This window comes from Psammomys obesus, unplaced genomic scaffold, assembly GCF_907164565.1.
Source record: "Psammomys obesus unplaced genomic scaffold, mPsaObe1.curated_primary_1811, whole genome shotgun sequence".
Lineage (NCBI taxonomy): Eukaryota > Metazoa > Chordata > Mammalia > Rodentia > Muridae > Psammomys > Psammomys obesus.
Genome location: NW_026585644.1, coordinates 33,951,538 through 33,972,148, shown reverse-complemented (window position 1 = coordinate 33,972,148; position 20,611 = coordinate 33,951,538). Strand labels below are relative to the sequence as shown.

At 47.8% G+C, this 20,611-nt stretch overlaps 2 protein-coding genes and 1 long non-coding RNA gene across 5 annotated transcripts in view; 1 reads left to right on the top strand and 2 right to left on the bottom strand.

Annotated features, from left to right (window-relative positions):
• Mapre3 (microtubule associated protein RP/EB family member 3) overlaps positions 1-2,768 on the bottom strand; it is a 48,043-nt gene extending 45,275 nt beyond the window's left edge. The window contains exon 1 of one of the 2 annotated variants that reach the window (XM_055626547.1): positions 2,609-2,768. The gene's annotated coding sequence lies outside the window, so the exon portion shown is untranslated. The remainder of the gene's footprint in view (positions 1-2,608) is intronic. The other variant, XM_055626539.1, reaches the window with a different exon arrangement.
• Positions 1,951-17,099, top strand: LOC129690739 (uncharacterized). Its single transcript, XR_008722363.1, has 2 exons — positions 1,951-2,142; positions 16,971-17,099. It is a non-coding gene; the product is annotated as an uncharacterized LOC129690739 (long non-coding RNA).
• Positions 17,100-17,168: 69 nt separating this feature from the next.
• The window catches only part of Dpysl5 (dihydropyrimidinase like 5), a 74,787-nt gene continuing 71,344 nt past the window's right edge, over positions 17,169-20,611 (bottom strand). For both annotated transcript variants that reach the window (XM_055626518.1, XM_055626525.1), the window contains exon 13: positions 17,169-20,198. In XM_055626518.1, coding sequence (XP_055482493.1) covers positions 20,113-20,198 — 86 coding nt within the window. In that variant the 3' untranslated portion in view covers positions 17,169-20,112. The remainder of the gene's footprint in view (positions 20,199-20,611) is intronic.

Genomic DNA, 20,611 nt, shown 5'->3' with positions numbered 1-20,611 from the left:
GCTTAACTTCAGGGATAGTCTTTAAGAGGTTTGCTCCCAGCTCTCGGCTAGATTTCTGGAGAGTACCCTCTTAAGACCCTGAGCTGGACTCTCACACGGGAATGTTGAGTTGTTTAACAGCTACTAGCACGCCTAAGTCTAGTTCATCACCTAAACCTACGGAGAGCACAGGATTGGAGAAAGGCTTCAGAGACACCCACCTTGACAATGTGCGGGCGCTTGGGTGGGGCAGCCCTGGCGTCTTCACAAAACGGAAACACCATTCTAGCTCGAAGACACACAAATGTCTCCTCCAAGGCTTGCTACTTCCTGCTTCTGAAACTAGGATGTAGCTCAGAATACACACACACACACACACACACACACACACACACACACACTTTACCTAAAAGCTGTTGGTAAATTACAGGTTTGTCTCAAGATCAAGGAAATACAGTCCTATAAAACCATAATATCTATCACACAGCTTTAGGTCTGGCTTGGTCCAAACCATGCTCCTCTCCCTGGTCTTAACAATTACCTTCAATGGCAGCTGGATAGGCCTATAGGAGAGGTCTCAGTCTTGTTTCTTAAGAGAATCAGTTTATAAGCATTCAGTTATTATCTCATAAAACACCGGTTTGATTTTCAAAGGCAAATTAACCCATATGAAAGCCTCTCTGATGCTCTGAAAAGGTACTATCCCACGGCAAACTGCAAACGGAGCACTGCATCTCACACTCGCCTGATCTCTCTCTAGCCTTGACACATTTTCTTTGCTTAATTCACCACCCTCCACCCCAGTAATAACGCTGATTCCCAAAATACACCCGGCCTGGGAAGAGCAGCTCTCCAGCACAGCTGTCTCCTGCCCTCCTCCGGCATTTGGGGCGAGCTATGCACCATGGAGAGAAGCAGAAGGAATGCGGCTCTCAGGCCCCAGGTTCCCACCGTGCCACAGGCAGGTGCATCCCGCCAAACCCCAGACTGGCATCCGAAACACAACCGACTCCACTGTTGGATGGGGGCTGTCATTTTCCTGAACTCCATCTCTGTGTTTAAAACTAGGGCGACAGCCGTCTTTGCTACTGTAAACTAATCTGATGGGCATGGGGGCAGGGAGTGGCCCCGGCGAGGCTGCCAATAGGCCATGAGTGAGCAGTCTAAGAGCAAAATCTGTTTGCCACCTCTGAAACTCCTACTGAGTGGGTCTTTCACCACAAGAGTTAGGAGTGGGCCCATGTCCTTCTTTGTAGCCTGGAATCAATCAAACAAATAACAAAACAAAACAACAACAACAACAAAACTCAAACGAAACCCAAAGCCTCCTGTTCATTAGAACTGCTGTATGCATAGTTCCTAACACTACATTGAAATTTGGGAGGAAAAAAAAAAAAAAGGAATCAAAGGAAGCTGGCAGTGAGGTACACACAGTAGTTAGGAGCCCTCCAGTCGAGGCATGTCTAGGAAGAACTTTCTGGCTATGAGCACAAACTGAACTTCAGCTGTGTTTCTTGCTGGGAAAAAGAACATAGCTCAGGACTCTGTTTCAACACTAGGTACAGCAAGCTGGGCAAGCTGGTGAGTGGCCAAGGAAACCCCACCAGGCAACAGCCCCCAACAAGACTCAGAGCTGCAGGAGGCAGGAATACAGGCCCCGGAGGGACTCTAAACCGCCTCTCCTTTCCACTCTGCTCAGATGGTCAAACCTCACTGTTTTCTGATTGGCTTCTTCACCAAATGTACAGGTATCAGAAATTAAAACCCCTGATCAGTAAGCACTTGCTGCTGCAGTATTACAGGTCTGGCTTCAAACCTCACATATACCAAGGCTGTAACGTGACTCTTTAAAGAGTCCAGAAGGATGCTTATTCACAGAAAAAACGCACCGGAAGCACAAGAACTTAAGCTCCCAAACCAACCACGTCCCCCTCCCTTCACTCCCTTCTCTTCCCTGCAAAGTGTGGCCAGGGCAGTGGCTCAGCACAGTACAAGGCCATCATGCACGAGCCCTGAGCACCCAACAGTAGCTGATCACAACATAGCTTCACCCCTCTAAGCAAAACCTCTTCCGAAAGCCGCGCCAGCTCTCTGCAGCTACTTATAACTATCCAGGCCTGCTTTCCCAAGCCAATCCGGCACGAGCAGGTCAGGAGCGGGTGGGTAAGTACCCTGGGGTCCCAAGGTTTGGACAGATACAATGCCCCCTCCCCTAAGTCTCCACTGGCTGTTCCCCTTGTCACTCTTTTCTCGGGCATATCACTTGGGGAAACTAGACGCCGGGAGATGTCAGGCCCCGGAGTAAAGAGAAGGGACAAGGACAGACAGGAGAGAGTTTTGGGGAAAATACAAGGCCACGGGCAGAGGTTCGACAGCGCCACATGTAGAGGGGAAGAAACCCTAGGTGGGTCCGAAAGGAGGGAGAGAGGGAGGAGGGTAGGAGGAGTGGCTGGGGAGGCCTGGCCCCGGAGGCCACCGAGGAGGCCACCGAGGATGGAAGCCCGGCGGAATGGGACACGGGTGGGGGTAGTGGCTGGCGGGGATGGGGAGCCCGGTTCCCCTCCCCCAGCCCGGCCCGGGCCTCCCGCTGACTCAGCCCCACGGCGACCGTGGCCTCGGCCCGACTCACAGTGCGCGAGGCGGCTCCGGCGGAGGCGGCAGGGGAGGGGACGGGAGGCGGGGGCGCTGCGGCAGGGGCTGTGGCTCCGGCCGGCGGCTCCGGGGCGGAGGGTCCTGGCAGAGGCCGCCGCGGTCTCCGGCTTCAACGCACAGAGACTGCGGGGGACGAGAGCACTGCGCAGGCGCGATGCGGCCACTGCTGTCAGCCAGAGCGGGGCGGGGCCAGGGCACCCGCCGTTTCCACGGCAACCAGGCGGCTAGAGGCGGACTACCCCTACCTCTACCTCGTCCTAGCAACGGCGGTAGGAGGTGCGGGAGACAAGAACAATTCCTCTAGATCTCCATAGCAACGAGGAGAAGAAACCGCCGGGTAAAGTAAGGCGGTACTGAGGGAACGCTCTTACCTTGTCACCATGGCAACTGGGAACAGCCCCTTCCTTTTTCCTTAGCAACAGGGTAACAATTCCTCCACCCTGTCTAGGCAAAGAAGGAACAAGCCCTTACTTCTGATTCCGTAGTAGCGGGATGATGGGGTCTTCCTTACCGCTTTAGCAAAGGCAAAAGTGGAGACTATGCCTTCTCTTTCGCTGATATGGGAGACCCGAAGCCGAGTTTGAGGATCTTTCTTGTGTTATGGCCTCCAATTGCAGTCTGCTACTTTAATCTTTGAAGGCGTGCAGTTTTCTCAGTCACGCACCCCATTTAGCCTCCCATGAGGAAGCCTGCACCTTCACCTCTGGGTCGAGCTAACAGAATGGCACTTATACACATGTTTGAGGGTTTTGTTTGTGTGCCGTTGTTTGAGACAGGTTCTCCGAGCCTGGTGAACTATAGAGTCACACTTAGAATTTCAGAACTTGGGAGGTGGAGGCAGGAGGACTGCCGAAAGTTCAAGGCCATCCTGAGCTTCCGGCTGACATATCCTCTCAACAACAAGGGAAAAACAAAAAGACAGCGGATTCTTTCTGGAGCCTGGTGGCCTTGAACTCACCGTCTTTGATCAGCCATCCCTTAAGTATTTACCAACTATACAGTCCTCTCCCAGTACATTTGCCAACAGCTCCTGTTCCTTCCCCTGGCCCAGGAGCTGGTGTAGATTCCATTCTTCACACCTAGGTCCTTCTTTGACAGGCACATTCGTGCCCCCAGATTACTTGTGCCAAGTCTGCTTTGGTGGATCTTCTCAGTGTTTGATACCTCCTCTTCCTCCCAGTGCCCTGAAGTCCTTTCTCACTCTAGTCTCTCTAGGGCTTCGTTATGCCCAACACCATTGAGATTTCATCGGCTTGGTCCTCTCGGTGCTGGTGACCTCTGTCTCTCCCTCCCTCAGCCCAGACTCCCCCAGATGTCTTGTCACCTCTGAGCCCACCTTGTACACACCTTCTTTACATGCATTTTACAGTAGCATCCTTACACTTCTGTCTCTGCAGTCAGATTATGTGTCCTGGTGGGCAGGAATTCTGTCTTACTCATCAGCTTCCTCGGCATCTAGGACAGAATGTGACACATAAACGTTTATGTAATTGACTCCAGTGAAGACAAAGGTTTTCATTCTTCCTCACTTTCTCTGACTTAACTGCCTCAGACTCTCAGTCCAGACCTTCCTCATTGTCTATGCACATATTTCGTCTTTAATACTGCTGCTTCTATTTTAGCTGGCCCACACCCTTAGCTCTTGATCTTAATGCCAAACTCTAGTCAACTATTAGCCAAGACTCTGGCATTTTCTGTCTCCTAAAACCTCGCATTTTGCAGTCTTCCCTCCTACACTTTCACTAGTGTTTCCTCTCATGTGTGTGTTCATATTGCTGAAGTCACCCTCCTTCCTGTCCTTGGCCCTAGTCACCCTCTGTATGAACACAAGCCTATGCCTTTGGTGAACATCACTGGATTCTTCTGGGCACATTTGCAGTGAGAGTTTTGGTTTCTTAAAAACAATAACAACCCAGTCATGTTATGGGAATACATTTCTGTTAATCCCAGGTGTGGCATATGGGGCTGTTCAGATTGTCCACAGCGGTTGACCATGATTGTCTGATGCACTAGCAGGGCTATAGTTTTTGCCAGCTCCAGATAGTTTACGACTGGAAGTCTGGGGACGCTTGAGAGGGTATAAATGACAGAGCCCAGAGAGGGGTAGGGACACGAAGAAGGAGGAGGAGGAGGAGGGGTAGGAGGAGGAGGAGGAGGAGGCCACTGCTCTCCTGTTACTGCATTTGCAGCTGTGTTTGCTATTGCAGGTTTGCTGGTTTGTTGGCTATCCTGATAATGAAGATTGGATTTGCCCCCAAGGAATCCGACAACCCTAATCAACAGGAAGTAGTCTAAAGAGACCTACACCTCCTTTCCCCTCTAACCTTCTGTCTCTCTTACCTGGTGTTGGCGTGTTGGAAAGGATTGGGGTACAGAAGGATGGTGAATATAAGAAGCCTATTTTAGGTTAAAAATTCACCTACACACATTGACGTGCCAGAGTCAGGCTTTCTCCTCCAAGTCTCCCTGTCTGGTCCTCATGAATTCCACTCAGAACTTCCCAAGGACTACTGCTATCAAAACACCCGAATTGGGTTCATTTTCTCAGGCAAAAGAGGAGACTAGAGAGTAAGAAAAAAGAAAGGACTGACGTAGTGAACCAGTTCCCTCCCCTCCCATCTAAAGCGATTTTCAGGAAAAAATTGCTTGACAAATAATTCCCAAGAAAAACTGTTAGAAAGGTAGATGCCCATTCACATTCGCCCCTGGCCACAGAACTGGAAAACTGAAATGGTTCCTGACTGTACCTACAAATGTCTGAATGCTATGAACACCGGGGCAGGATTTCAGACTCAGTTTCCTTTTCTTCCCATCTGTGAAGTTCTGGCTGAGCTCTGTGTTTGCAGGTGTAGACCTGAATGGTGTAGATAAAACGTGAGCAGTCCTGAGATGAAAGACTGTAATTCTTGAATCACCATCTCTCATCACACATGAGGCAAGAGGATCTTTCTAGAAAGCACTTTGCTTATGCGGTCTCCCAGACTCTCTGCGTTAGACTTGAAGGTTTGTTGATTTATCTGTCTTGGCGTAATGAATCACCATGACTTCTATGGTGTAAACAATTATTTCATTATCTTAATTTCTGGCTAGGAGTTTAGGGTGAGCTCATTCGGATGGTTCTGGTGTCATTGTACTCAAATGGTGGCTGGGACTCAAATAGCAGGGGCTTTCTGGACAACCTCCTGTCTTCGTGGTACCTCAGAGCAAGTTTTGGTTTTCCTATCATCTGGTGGTTTCAGGGCAATTGGGCCATTCACATAGTAGTTGAAGATTTTAGGGGCAGACGTTCCAATGGAGAGAAAAGCAAAATCCCTTTTATAACCTAGCTTCAAAATCGTATAGCTGAGTCATGTCCTGTTAGAAAATGCAGACACACACACACACACACACACACACAGGCACACTCACGCTGACAAGGCAAGGCAGGGGGCATAGATCCCATGTCTCAATAGGGAAAAAGGTCAAAGTCATGTAACAAAAGTATGGGCTTTTGTGTGTGTGTGTGTGTGTGTGTGTGTGTGTGTGTGTGTGTGTGTGTTGTATGCAGGTGTGTGCACGGATCAGTATCAATTGTCTTCTTTAATTGGTTTCTCCCTCCCTTCCTTTCTCATTGTCTTTCTTTTCTATTTGAGTCAGGGACTCACTATGTAGCCCTAACTAGCCTAGAGCTTACTATGTTGATCAGGTTGACCTCAGATGTATAGAGATCTACCAGCCTTTGCTCCCAAGTGCTAGGATGAAAGGTTTGAGCCAACACATCCAGCCTCTACCTTAGTTTTTGAGGCAGGATCTCTCACTGACCCCACTGGTTCTCGCTGATTGGCTAAGCTAATTGTCCAGTGAGCTTCAGGGAATCCTCCTGTCTCCACGGTCCCTAGCACTGGGATTACAGACTCATGCCACCATGCCTAGCTTCTGCTTGGATACTGGAGGTCAAACCCAGATCCCCAAGCTTGTGTCTCAAGTGGTTTGTCTACTGAAGCTTCTCTCCAGCCCAATAAATATATGTGAATGGGAAGTATTGATGAGGCCAATAATTTGGGAGGTATAATTTGCCATCTTTGACATCTGTTCACAAAATCTACTCAGCTCCTCCCCAAGGCCCTCATGTCTCTTTGCATCAGGCCAATGACAGATCTCATTATCTGAATCAGGTTCCAGTGTGTATATTGCTCCTCTGGTCCTGTATCCTGGGTATAACTCCTGGGTACCAGTCCATCCATCAGCCAGAAGAGCTGTGAAGTCAAGAAGCTCATCACCTGCCTCTTACAGAGTCAACATACAGTAGCAGTCCAGATATGGGATCATTGATCTGTACTGATACTCTCATTTCAAAAAGGAAGAACAGTAAAGGTATACATTTCAGTTACTAGTTCATAGTGGCTGGAATCCAGCGATACACTGTTATTGCTTAAGAGTACAGTATCACTCCATTTGCTTCTATAATCGCAAATATGGGTTATTTTCCAATGGGAAAGAATTATTTCCTAAGGTGTGTGTGTGTGTGTGTGTGTGTGTGTGTGTGTGTGTGTGTGTGTGGTCTGGGAGGGTGGAGCTACAGGATAACCTTGAGTGTTGTACTCAAGGCATGGTTCATGTTTTTTTTTTTTTTTTTCTTTTTCTTTTTATTTATTTATTTTTTCTTTTTAGTTACATTTTGTTAACTCTGTGTCCCAGCTGTATCCCGCTCCCTCATTCCCTCCCCATGGTTCATGTTTTTAATTGTTCAAAGACAGGTTATTTCCCTGGCCTAGTTCTTGACAAGTTGGTTAGGCTGGCTGGCCAGTGAGTGGCAAGTATCCACTTGTCTTTGCCTCTTCAGTACTGGGGTTATACATGGGAACACCACATCTGCATCAGCCCTGGGTTATATATGTGAAGAACCATGTGTGGAATTCAGGTCCTTGTGCTTGTTAGGCCAGTGCTTTACTGACCAAGCTCTCTTCAGCCCAGGCAGTTTCTCTTCATGTTCAATATATGATAGATGTGCCCTTTTATTTATCTACTTATTTTGAAATAAGATTTTAAGTAGCCTGATTAACTGTGTAGCTGAAGCTGGCCTTGAACTTTTGAACCCCTGCCTCTGCCTCCCAAGGGCTGGATTACAGGTGTATGCCACACCTGGCTTCCTCTTTCTAAAGGCTGAATTGTTTGTTCACATCACACCCTACCTACCCTTCGCCCTTCAGTGAGCACTTTGCTTGAACCCATCTTTTGCTTATTGTGCTATGTGCTACTGTAAACCCAGGCACACAAATATCTCTCTGAGATCTTGTTTTAAATTATTTGGGGCATATACTCAGAAGTGGAGTATATATAAGTATAATACCTTATATTGTCAGAATATAAGGTAGCTCTATTTTTACCTTTTTAGAGGAAACATTCATTGTTTTATGTTTTTTTTTTTTTGTTTTTTTTTTTTGTTTTTGTTTTTGTTTTTGGGTTTTTTTGGTAGTTGTCATAATGTCTGTGACCTGGCTCTCATAATCTGACTTTGCCTTTACCTTTGAGACTATTTCATATGCTATTGGCTACTTGTGCATCTTTTTTTGGGGGGAGTGAGGAGAAGGATGACTCTTAGAATCTCTTTTTCCATTTTTGAATTGTTGAGTTTTTCCCCTGTTGTTCAGTGTTAGGAGTGTTTTCTGGTAATTGACCTCATCAAATATATAAATTGCAATCTTTTTTTCTTATTTTCTGGGTTCTCTTTTCACCCTTTTAATACTATTTTTTAATGTGAATTGGTGTTTTTTCCTGCATATGTGTTGGATCCCCTGGAACTGGAGTTAGAGACAGTTGTGAGCTGCCACGTGAGTTCTGGGAATAGAACCTGGGTCCTCTGGATGGAAGAGCTATAGAGTAAATACACATTCCCCAGGTTTTGGTTTTGTTTAGAGAGTAAGAACAACAATATATTTTTGTTTGTTTTGTTTTCCAAGACAGGTTTGTGTAGAAACTTGTGTAGAACTCAGTGTTCTTAACCACTGAGCCTTCCTTCCAGCCCCCTTGACAAGTGAAAAAAAAAAAAAAAGCTAATGAAACAGATTTTGTTCATGTTGTCTTTTGCTGCCTGTTAATTTGATGCTCTGTCATGACACTACCTTGCCCCACGAATGTAACCTTGAACACTGGCTGGTTCCCAGGGTTCCCATGGCCACCATTCATCTGAAGAACCCCTTCATCTTGTAAGATTGAAACCCGCCTCCATCCGACAATAGCTCCCCTTGGCTTAGACCGCCGTTCTGTCTGCATTCTTCTCTCCATACGTGTTCCCTGAATGGCCTCATCTTTTCCTGTAGCTTCTGACTCCATGTGCCTCCATCGTCATCAGTTCTCCCATCTCTCAGACCTTATAGGCAGCCCTGACATCAAAAGCCCAGTGGGTCTAAATGAAGCATGTTCTCTCTCCCCACTTACCAATACCTACTCTACAGTCCTAACGTTGTTGATGGTGTCAAAACAAAAACAAACAAACAAACAAAGTGGACGTGATCCTAATCCACCCTTCTTCTCAACTTCCAGGACAGTTTTCCATTTTAATCAATTCTGCTTCTGAAATGTCACTAACATCTGTTTGTTTCCCCTCTATCTTCCTCTCCATGACCATCACAGACCTAGGATATTGTATCATCTCACGCCTGCTCTCTCTGTCAGTCTTTCCATTTCTGATCCACCCTCAAATCTTAGGGTTCTTCCTATAAGGTAAAGCCTTTCATATATTCCTGGGCTTAAGTCCCTATGGCTTTCCCTGGCTTATTCGAAAGTCATGTAACAGGGTGGAAGAGCTAGAGATTAGATACACATTTTTCAGGTTTTTGTTTTTAGAGAGTAAGAACAACAATAGCTTTTTGTTTTGTTTTTCAAGACGGGTGTTGGTGCTGCTTTTTAATTCTATTTTACTGTATGTTTCTTAGGCCTCTCCCTCCCTGCTCCACTCCAATCCCTTCCAACACCCCAGTACCAGATAGGAGAGAAAAAAGATTACTGGGGAGATGGGACAGAGTTCCCTTTAGCTACTTCCTGTTGGTTAGGATACTCGGGTTCTTTAGGGCAAGTCCCATCTTCGTTTCAGGAGATCTCCAACTTCTTCTTGTCAAACTGCATCAACAGCAGCCAGAGGCAGTGGGGGCGGGGGGAAGCCCCAGAAAACTTCTTTCTTAGAGCTCCCTCTTTATATATCTGGGCTCCGGCCTTTATTCCCTCTCAGAGTCCTCAGATTTAAACTATCTGCAGCTGGCAAAGAGCCCCCTCTCAGAGCCTGCACCAGGCAAATAGTTTGCTGCTGTGAACAGTCTGACTCAGTGCCATATCCCACACCTGAGATCAAAACAAAAGCATGTTTACATCCACAACAGACAGGTTTGTGTAGAAACTTGGAACTCTCTCTGTAGACCAGGCTGGCCTCTAACTCAGAGATCCGCCTGCCTCTGCCTCCTGAGTGCTGGCATTAAAGGTGTGCGCCACCACTGCTAACAATATCTTTTACACTGAAACAACTAAACGTATGAAGTAGATACAAAACTGTGCGATTTTGAAAATAAGAGTTTTAAGGAAAGCTGGTGTTCCAGCAAAGACGCACTTCGTATGATGATGCCCGTGTCTTTAGGGGTACTTTGATGACGTTTGAGGAAACAGTTGCTTAAAGATAAAAGTTTAGGCTCCTATTTATGCAGAGACTGCATTTGACACACTGTTTCACCAGGTTCACTCACCCTCCACTCTTTCCATGTCAGTGCTTCTCAACAAATACCAAAACAGCTACTTGGAATTGTACAAGCAAACAGTTGTTTCATGGCTGAGACAGGCTAGGGAGTGACCTCTCCTCAGATAAACATCTGTCCATTGCTCAAGTGTTAGTGTTATCTCCTCCGTGGCTTTGTTGTGGAAGATGCTCCCGGGGAATCTTCCAAGGGTGGTAACGTTCCCATTTTCACATCAAAGGCGCAGGGATGTTAATAACTTGCCTAAGAGTACGAGGCTAGTGAGCATCAGAAGTAGGTTCCAGCTGGGTAGTCGTGGTGCATGCTAATTTAAGTCCTGGTGCTTGGGAGACAGAGGCAGGCAGAGCTCTGTGAGTTCGAGACCAGCCAGGGTTGCTATGCAGAGAAACCCTGTCTTAAAAAAACCAAATGGAGAAAAAACTAAACAAAGAAAATAAAACAAATAGAGGTAGGTCCTGGAGTTACAGCTAACACCCATATCCACACTTTCCCATGCTTTCTCTACTTTCTGATTGAAACCATTTGTCAACATGTCTAACCCCCAGCTCACTAAATGCAGGCGCTGTCCCTGCTTCACCTTTACACTCCTACTGTAGGCCCAGCAGCTGATACACAGGCACCTACTAAATGAAAGTCGGAACATTCAGTAGGTTGCTAGATAAATATAGGACATCATTATTAAAAGTAAATTTTTTGTTTTTCTGTTTTTAGTTTAGCGTGCCACAAACACTATACACGACATTATATTTTCATGTAAAGTTCAAATTTAAGTGGCTATCCTGTTTTATCTATTTGGAGATCGGGGTAAAAGTCAACTCTCTTAAGACACCTCCAGATATGGGAAAAACTGCTAAGCTCCCTCGTTTGTTTGCTGGCTGCACAGCCGTAAGCCTCTCTGGGGGTCCAGGACCGAGCACAGAAATTGGCTGTTTTTCCTTGAGCTTTACCTGTTTGCTTCCTAGTGGCCTGCGGCTTAAGCCTGAGTAGCCACTGGTGAGTTTACAGCGCCATCTGGAGATCTTTTTTGGTAGCATCATGACCCGAGTCCGGCCCACTCAACCTGGAAAAGCCCTGGTACACCAGGAGGCCAGGTGAGGAGTGGAAGTGGATGAGACGAGGGAAGACATACCTCTGGCAGCTGCTGCTCTGGCCAAAGCTGAAGGCATGCCAGAAGAGGTTAATACCAAGGGCTTCCCTCTCCCACAATCTTCCGCTTCTTCTTTTCTCTACATTTTTCAAGGCATGAAGTAAGATTCCCCTCCCCCGCCCCATATATGATGGTCTCATCTGACATATAAATTTTTATATTCCACTGAAATAAAATGTATATGCATATGTGTGTGCTTTTAGTATCATATGTATGGATCTGATACTAAATCGAAGCTATAAAAATTTACCTCTATAGCTTTTTTTTTCTTTTCTAAAAGTTTTCTAGCTTTAGCGCTTATTTAGCTCTTAGGTTTAAAGTTTTGGCTCATTTTGGCTGAGTCTTGCATATCGTGAGGCAGATTTCCCATTTTGATCCTTTTGCATATGGATGTCTATGTTTCTAAGCACAATTTGTTGAGAAGACTGTTTTCCTCCGCTGAATCATCTTGAAATTGCTACTGGAGTTGTTAGGGTCGGAGTCTGGACAGCTTTAACAAGCAAGGCTACTGTCCTCAACAGGCAAATAACAGTAACAAACAAAAAAGATTCATTCCCTGTGACCACACTGGAAGGACAAGTAAAGAGCGCCAGTGGTGCCCCCAAGCCCATCTTCGGAGTACTGACATGAGGTCTAAATAGAGAGCAAGAGGTATGCATAACCGTGCCTTTCTGGTTAAAGTGTGGTCCTGACTCTTACTGACCCAGCACTGACTTCCACTGTTGGCTCCAAGTCTGTTCTGCATCATCAGCATCCTGCGCAGTCTCCTTCCTGGAGACAAGTTCCTCTCTGGCTGATGCCAAGGTCTCAGGCTTTTCCTTCGCCAGCACGAGACTTCTGGGGGGAAATGTCAATTCCTTCATTGTCTCCATAGTCTGATAGTGGAAGGGGTCGGCGTGTGTCCTTAGAATATCTTCATTCCTGCCTTGTTGGGTGTGCACTTGCTATGGTTTGGGTAAGGTTTGAGCGTGTTGCCCGGAGTCGATTGTGTTGGCAGCTTGGTCCTCAGTGTGGCAGGGCTGATGTGGAGGAATGTTTAAGAGGAAAGACCCACTGAAAGGTAGTTAGGTTGCTGGGGGCTCCGGCTTCATAAATGGGTTCATGATTTTACCAGCTCCTTTAAGATTTTCCTTATTTTACTCTTCTGAGTCCTTTGCAGTTTCAAATGAATTTTTAAGACAAGTTATCCGCTTTTACAACTGGAGTTCTGATGGGGATTATGCAGAATCTATGGGTCCATAGATTTGGGGACTGGGACCATCTTAATGACATGAAATCACCTGATTTATGACCATGGAATTATCTTTTATTTGTCTAGATGTTGTAAACATTTCTAATAGTTTCATGGGGTTCAGAGCACAATTGTATTTGTCTTGCTAAATTTGTTGCCAAACACTATTCTTTTCAAAACATTTACCGTACATGTACATGTATGTTTGTGTGCCTGAGTGCATGTATGTGCATGTAGATGAAGGAGCCTGAGACAGTCAGAAGAATCCAAACTGCAGTCACCTGTGGCTTCAAGCTGCCGTGTGGGTGCTGAGAACTGAGTTTGGATCCTCTCCGAGAGAAGCAGGCACCCCTGGGCACTGCTACAGCCCTCACTTTGTTCTTTTTGATGCTGCTATAACTGGAATTGCTTTCTTCATTTCACTCTTGAATTGTACAAGTCCCGTTCTACACCAGCAGGAAAGCACTTCGCCTACGTCCATCACACACACACACACACCTGCTTTCACCCTGTATGTAAGTTCCTGTCTGCGCACACACTGAAGACAGAGTTGTCCCCTCCATCATCTCAGACAGTCTTGCACACACTGGACAATACGATGTGCCCTTTATATCTTAAAAACTTAATGTCGAGAAACAGAGCATGCATTGTAGGCATTGTAGGACTCCATCAATCAGGCTTCAAAACGAGACAACATTTATTTGCCAGGGAAGTAGTTACCCATCGGGGGATGGGAGGCACTGGTATGACAGGAAGTGCTCACGAGGCAGGTCTCTCAGGTGCCGGCAATGTGATGTCTCCGTCGGCACTTTCATTTTATACAGGTTTATCAGGCTGTGCGCTTAGACTTCAGAAGTTGTTTATATAGCTTTCGCTCAAACATTTGAGACAAAGAGGTCAAGGAGAGAGATAAGACTGTGCTGCTTTGTTGAATACTGGAGCCACTCCAGACATATAGTGCTGCCCTTTCATGCACTTTTTTTGGATTTTGCTTTTGGCAATAATACCTACTTCCCTTTCCAAACGCCATTCCTTAAGTTTTAGAAGGGTCCTTTCCTCCATCCACCCCACGATATTTCCTGGAGAGGGGCTCAGTGTACACCTAGATATAAAAGAAAGTGTATACACTTTATGGTTAAGGGGTTGAGATGTGACAGTGATCAAGCTGCCATTTGCTGTGTCACCTCTCTCTGCACTTACAGCCTCAATCAAATCTGCACACGCAGCCTCGTTCCCCGTAGCATCGCTGAGTGGTCAGGCGGAACCTTGTACAACATGGTTCCTGATCTTGGTGGCACAGGATTGACAGGTGAAGCCACGGGAAAGGACACAGTGAGACTCCTTAGGGTCCTACTCCTGACTGATGCTGGGATGCTGTGCTCCAGCTCTGCTCATGATGTCTTCAGTCCAGAATGTCTAGTCACGCAGAATTGCATAAACTTAGCTCTGCCTCCCCCCTTCTTAAAACTTTCTTATACAATTTTCTGAAGCAATGATCTCATTTCAACATTCAGCTAGACCAGACTTTCTCCATCTCCCTGCTGTTGATATATTGGGTGGCGGCTGCCCCGAGTTCATCCCAAGGAGTTTGCTCAGCAGTACCTTGGAGCTTTAACCACCCCGTCTGTTCCAGTAGCACTAGTCCACCAAGTTGTGACAGCCAAAAGGATGCCCAAATGTTCCCTATTCTTGTCTTCTGGAGGACACAACTGGCCCTGGCTGAGAGCCACTGGGCTCAATGGTCAACTTCAGTCCTCCGATCTAGTAGAGAGCCCTACTTTGCTCATATCAGGGAAAACCATTATGATCCCCAAAGTGTTGGTGTTGATTAATGAATGGAACTGGGATACCACTTGTCATGACCACGGTGCCAGATGAAGGCGTGGCATCTGAAAAACAGAATTATGACTGGAAGGCAGCATTCTCTAATTGCCTCTGGTGCCAGTTCCCGAGAATTTCACAACCACAGAGCAGACATTAAGGAGGAATTCCAAAATGTTCTGAGCAAAGACACTACTAGGACCATGCTGCAGATGGTTTACTCACAGAGACCTGGCGGTTGAGCATCTGAAGAAACTTCAGCAGCCCCTACCTAGCAACTCTTCCTGGGTCTGAAGTTCTTCTTCTGGGCCACCGGGAATTTTGATGACCCACGGCCACAGGAGCAGGCCTGTAAGGCATTGCGACTGAAGTGTCTTGTCTTTGGTACTAAAAAACGTGTCTGGTCCTCTCTGGGAGGTGTTTTCCAGGAGCTTTTCCAATTGTTTGGTTTCCCTCAGGAAAGAAGGGGTCAAAGCCTTTCCTGAAGTCTTGTTAGTGATGATAAGCCCTCAGGTACCTTGAAATGTGTGCACCACTGGTTGTGGTGGTGCACACCGGTAGGATTTGCTGAAGGAGGCAGAGGCAGGAGGATCACAAGTTCGAGGCCAGCCTGGGCTACACAGTTTCAAGTCAATGTATAAAATTATTTTAAAATAAAATATTAAAAAAAATGTGGCATGGTGGTGCTGCTGGGGGCTGATCAAGAGAGGGTCTCCTGGGTCATCAGCCCTGCCAAATTCAGGCCAGTTTGCACTGACAAATCCCCACAACACAGGAGGCGCTGCTTAGATGATGTCACCGGAGCACACAGACCTACGAGCAACAGTTTGCAGTTTGGTGACCTTGGGAATTTCCCCTCAGAGGGGGCTTGAATCCCTATAATCTTGTTGTCAGCCTGTCCAATGAGAAATGACACACAGAAATCCCATCTCAAAGAAGTTTCCTTTTAATATAAAAAAATGTGAAAAACTTGCATATCAAGGGAAGTTTCCAATGCACTCATGTGACTAGCCAGAAAACAATGCTCACACCGGATGCAGACATCACTCTAAAGCTAGATACTGAGAAGAGCAAGGTGTTTTTAAAAGCAAACTTTTAACAGCACTAAGCGAAATATGTTGCTTTGTTGGCAAAGCTTTGTGAAAGCTTCTAATTGTCAGGTATAGTGGTGTGTCTTTAATCCCTATGAGGTCAAGGCCAGCCTGGTCTACATAGTGAGATCCTGTCTCAAAAAAAAAAAAAAAAAAAAGCAACAACCCCCCCCCCAAACAATAACAAATAACAACAAAACAAAAAAGGAAATAAAATAAAAACCTTTTTACCAATTAGGACAATAATGTTTATCCTTTCCCAGTATTGTTTCTTCTTCAAACCTGGGGTTCAAATGACCTTTCACAGTTCCTAATGTCCCATGTGTCTGCCTGTGAGTCAACCTGTAATTCCAAGTTAAGAAAGCAAAGCTGATGGTTGCATAGCTGATTCTCCTGTTCCTAATTTTCAAGTCCAAAACTGTGGTTATTTTTTCCAACTGCACATATTAAGGTATCCAGGGTCTTTCTAGACACTTACCTGTACTCTCCCTCATGCTGTGCAAATGCCTATCCCGTGGACAGTGCCTGCCCTTTGGTTTTTGAGAGTCTCACTCCGTAGCCCTGCCTGCCCTTGCCTCCTGAGTGCTGGGACCAAAGCTTGTGTTTTTCCCCCAGTCCATATATTTACCATAGATTTGGGGCAGTTAGTCAAAACCTACTGTGCTCCCCAGTGTGCTGAACAGATTTTCTCCATTGTCTAGAATTTTCTCATTAGGGTTGTGTCTTTGAGGGTTAAGAAATCACCACAAGGTACCCCTCAGCACTGAAATTAACAACACACCCACTCTGTCTGAGCCAGGGTCTACGCATATGTGACCCAGGCTGGCCTCACACTCATGATCCCCTTGCCCCAACCTTCCAAATGCTGTGACGATAGCTTGTACTTCACTCCTTTTAGTCTGAGTTTAACCAGATAATCCCTCCTACAATCCAAGGGGGTTTGAGATCTAGTCACCATATTCAAAGGCGGGGTTCTTGAGAGTAAGTAAGCAGGCAAAAGACACCCTGAGGCCTTGAGGTGACTGTCAGATGCCATGCCTTTATGAGGATACAGTCTCCCAGCTTCTGCTGAATGCAATTGGGGTTGGCTTTCAAAACGGCAGCCAGGAGAACAAGTTGCCAAAGGGTAGGTGAGGGAGCCTAGAGCCTTTTCTTTTTGTTTCTACTGCCGCCTCTAATTTTTCCTATTTCAGAGAACACACCAACTGTTCCAGGAAATCTGGCCCCAAATTTCCTTTTCCACCATCAGAAATTCTGGGCTCTCAGGAGAGGGATGACCCTTAAAACAAATGCTTATTTTTTTAAACTTTTTATTTTGGTATTTCCAGACCTTGCCCAGACCTCCCAGGTGAGAGTGATGGATCAGAGCTGTTCTAGCAACACACAGCCGCCGTCCAGGAGGCTTTCCGCTGGGCCGCCTCCTCTTGAAGAAACACAAACGGAGGCCGAGTGAGAAGTAGCTACAGTTTAATACAAACCTGCACCAGGACACAACGTGTTGGGCTGTTATGTTTTGCCTCAAACGGTGGCCAAAGCACAGGACCATGTGTCGTCTTGGGATTGACACAACCTTAGCACCATGACATTTACAGAGGAGCGAGGGAGTCGCTTGGGGGCTGGGGCGCTGACAGCTCCGTTCTGACGGCTGTGCCTGCCACCTCAGCAGCTGGAGGGGGGTTGGCTTCCATGTGGTTCTGTGGTTTCTGGGTCAATAGAAGAGATGCCCTCATCATGGCACTGGCTTGACAAGAGACCTACTGTGGACTCCTAGCACTACACACACGCACACACACACACAAACACACAGTAGCACAATTTTCTGGTAAGTTAACCCCACAAACCTAGAGAGCAGCTAAGGCAAGAACAACAGTATTTATTCAGCAAGTACAAGACCAGTTTGAGAGCTGCATTCGGTGCAACCAGAGACCCTTTACGCTCCAGCCAGCAGCCACTGGACCTGTGATGGGGCTGACTGGAGCTCTGCACAGGGCAGGAAGCAGACACTGGGGGATGATGGTTTGTTTGGCTCTTAGAAGCTCCTGGATGAGCAGTCTATGAAAGGATGGACCTGGGCCTACAGAAGGGTGTGGGTGGGTGAAGTGGAAGGCCTACAGCGGCCTCTTGAACACACACTCTCCCACCACTCAGGTCACACACTTCTCGGGGTGGAAACACTCAGAGCAGGTGGGGCATTCCTGGCCCATGCCATGTGGCCTGCCTAGCTGGCCCTACCACCCCTTGGATCTCTGGCATCTGGCCAAGGCCTATGACCCTGCAAGGGCAGAAATAGACAAAGCTGATGTATAGCTAGGTGTGGTAGCCAATGTGTATAATTCCAGTACTCGGAGAAACAAAGGCAGGATTGTTGTGAGTTCAAGGCCAGGCTACATAGGCAAGACTTTGTGTCAAGAAGGAGAAGGAGGAGGAGAGAGGGAGAAAGAAAGATACAGTCAGACACTGTACCAGGGGCCAGCGCCACCTGTTGTTGTTGTCCATGAAGGCTTTTCCAGGGCCATTACCTACTGTTCCTGTGGCTATCCCTGTTCCCTGGGTTATTTGTCCTTTCAGCTCCTAAGTGAGGATAATGGGAATGAAGGGAAGATGAAGATGCAATTAGAATCACACACAAGTTCCCAACACTTTTCTAGTCCAGGCTCAAACCAAGAGTATACATTAGTCAGCTCATGACAAAGATAAAATCGACTTGTGCAAAGCAAGGCAGAATGCGCTCCCTGAGGGAAAGCATTCTATCTGGTTAAACTCCCAGCCAGCCTGACATCACTCCACAACTGTTTTCCACAGCTAGGTTAGACATCCAATGGCAGCCATGAACAACTAGGGGGCCAGGGGGTCTAAACTTTCCAGACCTCAGTTTTGATCTGTGAAATGGGGAGAGTGGTAAGCCTTCCACTGTCAAGAGGAGCCCGTGAGAGCTGATACATGGAAGGAAGGGCTTTGATGTACCCAAAGCAGGAAAAATAAATAAATAAAATAAAAAGAGGTACAGGGATGAGTGCCAAGATCTCCGGAGCCTCTGGCAAGTTTGGGGAGCTCAAACAAAAGTGAGATCACTTGCCAAGGGTTGGTGGGAAGGCTTATCAAAGGCAGCCAGCTGAGCCACTTCCCAGGCTGTTTAGCCACCTATGAGAACCTCCGAGGAGCTTCTGAGACGGGGTGGTCAGCAAGAGCAGAGTGTTGAGTGCAGGGTCCCATAGCACTTGTGTGGTGGATTCGACAGCTAGGCCTTGTGGGTTGAAGCCCCTTCCCTGTGGCTGGCCGGCCAACCCTCTCCTACTCCCCCTTTCTCAGCAGGTATGAGGCCTCTTGCTAGTCACACAGGAGGAGTAGCCAGGCCTTGTCCAGCAGGGGCAAGTTATAGGAAGCTTTGTGAGGGTGTGGATGTGGGGTTAGTGCTGGGAGGAACCAGGAGCAGAGATGGGAGAGGGCCCACCTTGCTGCTTGAAGGTTTTTAGGGTCAGAATCCAGGACATTTGAATGTAGGAATGTAGGAGGGGGTGGCAGGAGGCAGGAGTGTGGGGTAGGGGAGGCATGGTCTGGGGCTTTTGGAAGTAGAAGGACCCTGGGTGGGGGGAAGGGACCAGGGGGACAGCCTGCCCCCACCTCTGCCCTGTACTGTCTGGTTGACGGTGAGTGCAGCATCTCGTACGAACCAAATCTATTCCCGATTCTATGCTATGCTAGTGACACGAAGCACCGCTATTTTCCACAGGGTGCACAAACAAGTCAAACCAAACCACTGCGCAAACCAAACGTGCAAAACAAAACCATTTACACGCGCCTGGCACCAGCCCCATGCCCACCCAGCTACCTTTCTGGGGCCTGGGACTCCCAGAGGGTGTGAGTAGGCAGTGAAAAGAGGCTAGCAAAGGGCACAGGGTGTCCCAAGCACGGCCACACCTGGGGTGTCCCGACTGTACCCACACAGGGCTGGGGCGAATCGGGAGAGATGGGACACAGTGGGCATGGCTGGGGAGTTGACACCTGTCTGACTTGGGAAATGTCACCATGGGGCCTAGGGGGTGAGGGGGGAAGGCCCTTACTTATATCTGGTAAAGTGCTCCGGACACCTGTCTGGGTAGGCAGCAGGGCAGGGCACCAAAGTCTGGGCCTTCCCAGAGCCAGCATAGGAGGTCAGGGTGAGAGGAGGGGCAGGGCCAGGTGCTATGCATTGGGTGCTGTGCATAGTGTGGGCTTCTGGGGCCCAGGGAAACCCCAGGGCCAAGGAAGGAGCAGAGCATGAGGAACAGCTCAAAGTGCCTTGTTAGGGGTGGATCAGAGCCCCGTGAATCGCGGTCAGACAAGGGAGGCGGGGCTCCCTGGTTGGTGGAGACCACACCGGTGAAGCACTGCCCAGCCCAACCTCTCCCACCCCCTGCAGCTGCGGCCGGAAGGTGTGCAGGCGGGTGTCCGTGGAGCAACCCCACTCGGGGGCGGGGCTGGTCAGGGCCTTTACCAAATACCGCTCGACCTGCCTCCAGGGGGCGCAAGGATCCGCGCTGAGGCCCGCTTTGGAACGTGGTCATCGATCTGAGAACCTGCAGGAAAGAAGCAAGCAGGAGGGGTCAACTCGGTGGCGATGCCTGGGTTCGCAGGCCCCTTTCGCCACTGAGGCCCACGGGGCTGAGTTAAAGCTTCTCCTTTCCCAGCACTCCCTTAACATGTATGTGAACCTTAGCGTGTATGTGGAGGCCAGAGAACACTGCCCATCTGTTTTAAGACAGACCTTGATATGTGCATGTGCCCAAGGAAGTGTCGGATGGAATTATAGGCCGTGAGTTGCTGGACGGCGGGCACTGAGCGCTGGTAAACTGGGAACTGAACACAGGTCCCCTGGACCAGCATTGCATGCTCCTAATTGCTGAGCCCCCAGGCCTGGCTTTTTCAACATGGTTTCTGGGATTGAACTCAGGCCCTTTTGCTTACAAGGCAAGTGCTTTACTGACTGAGC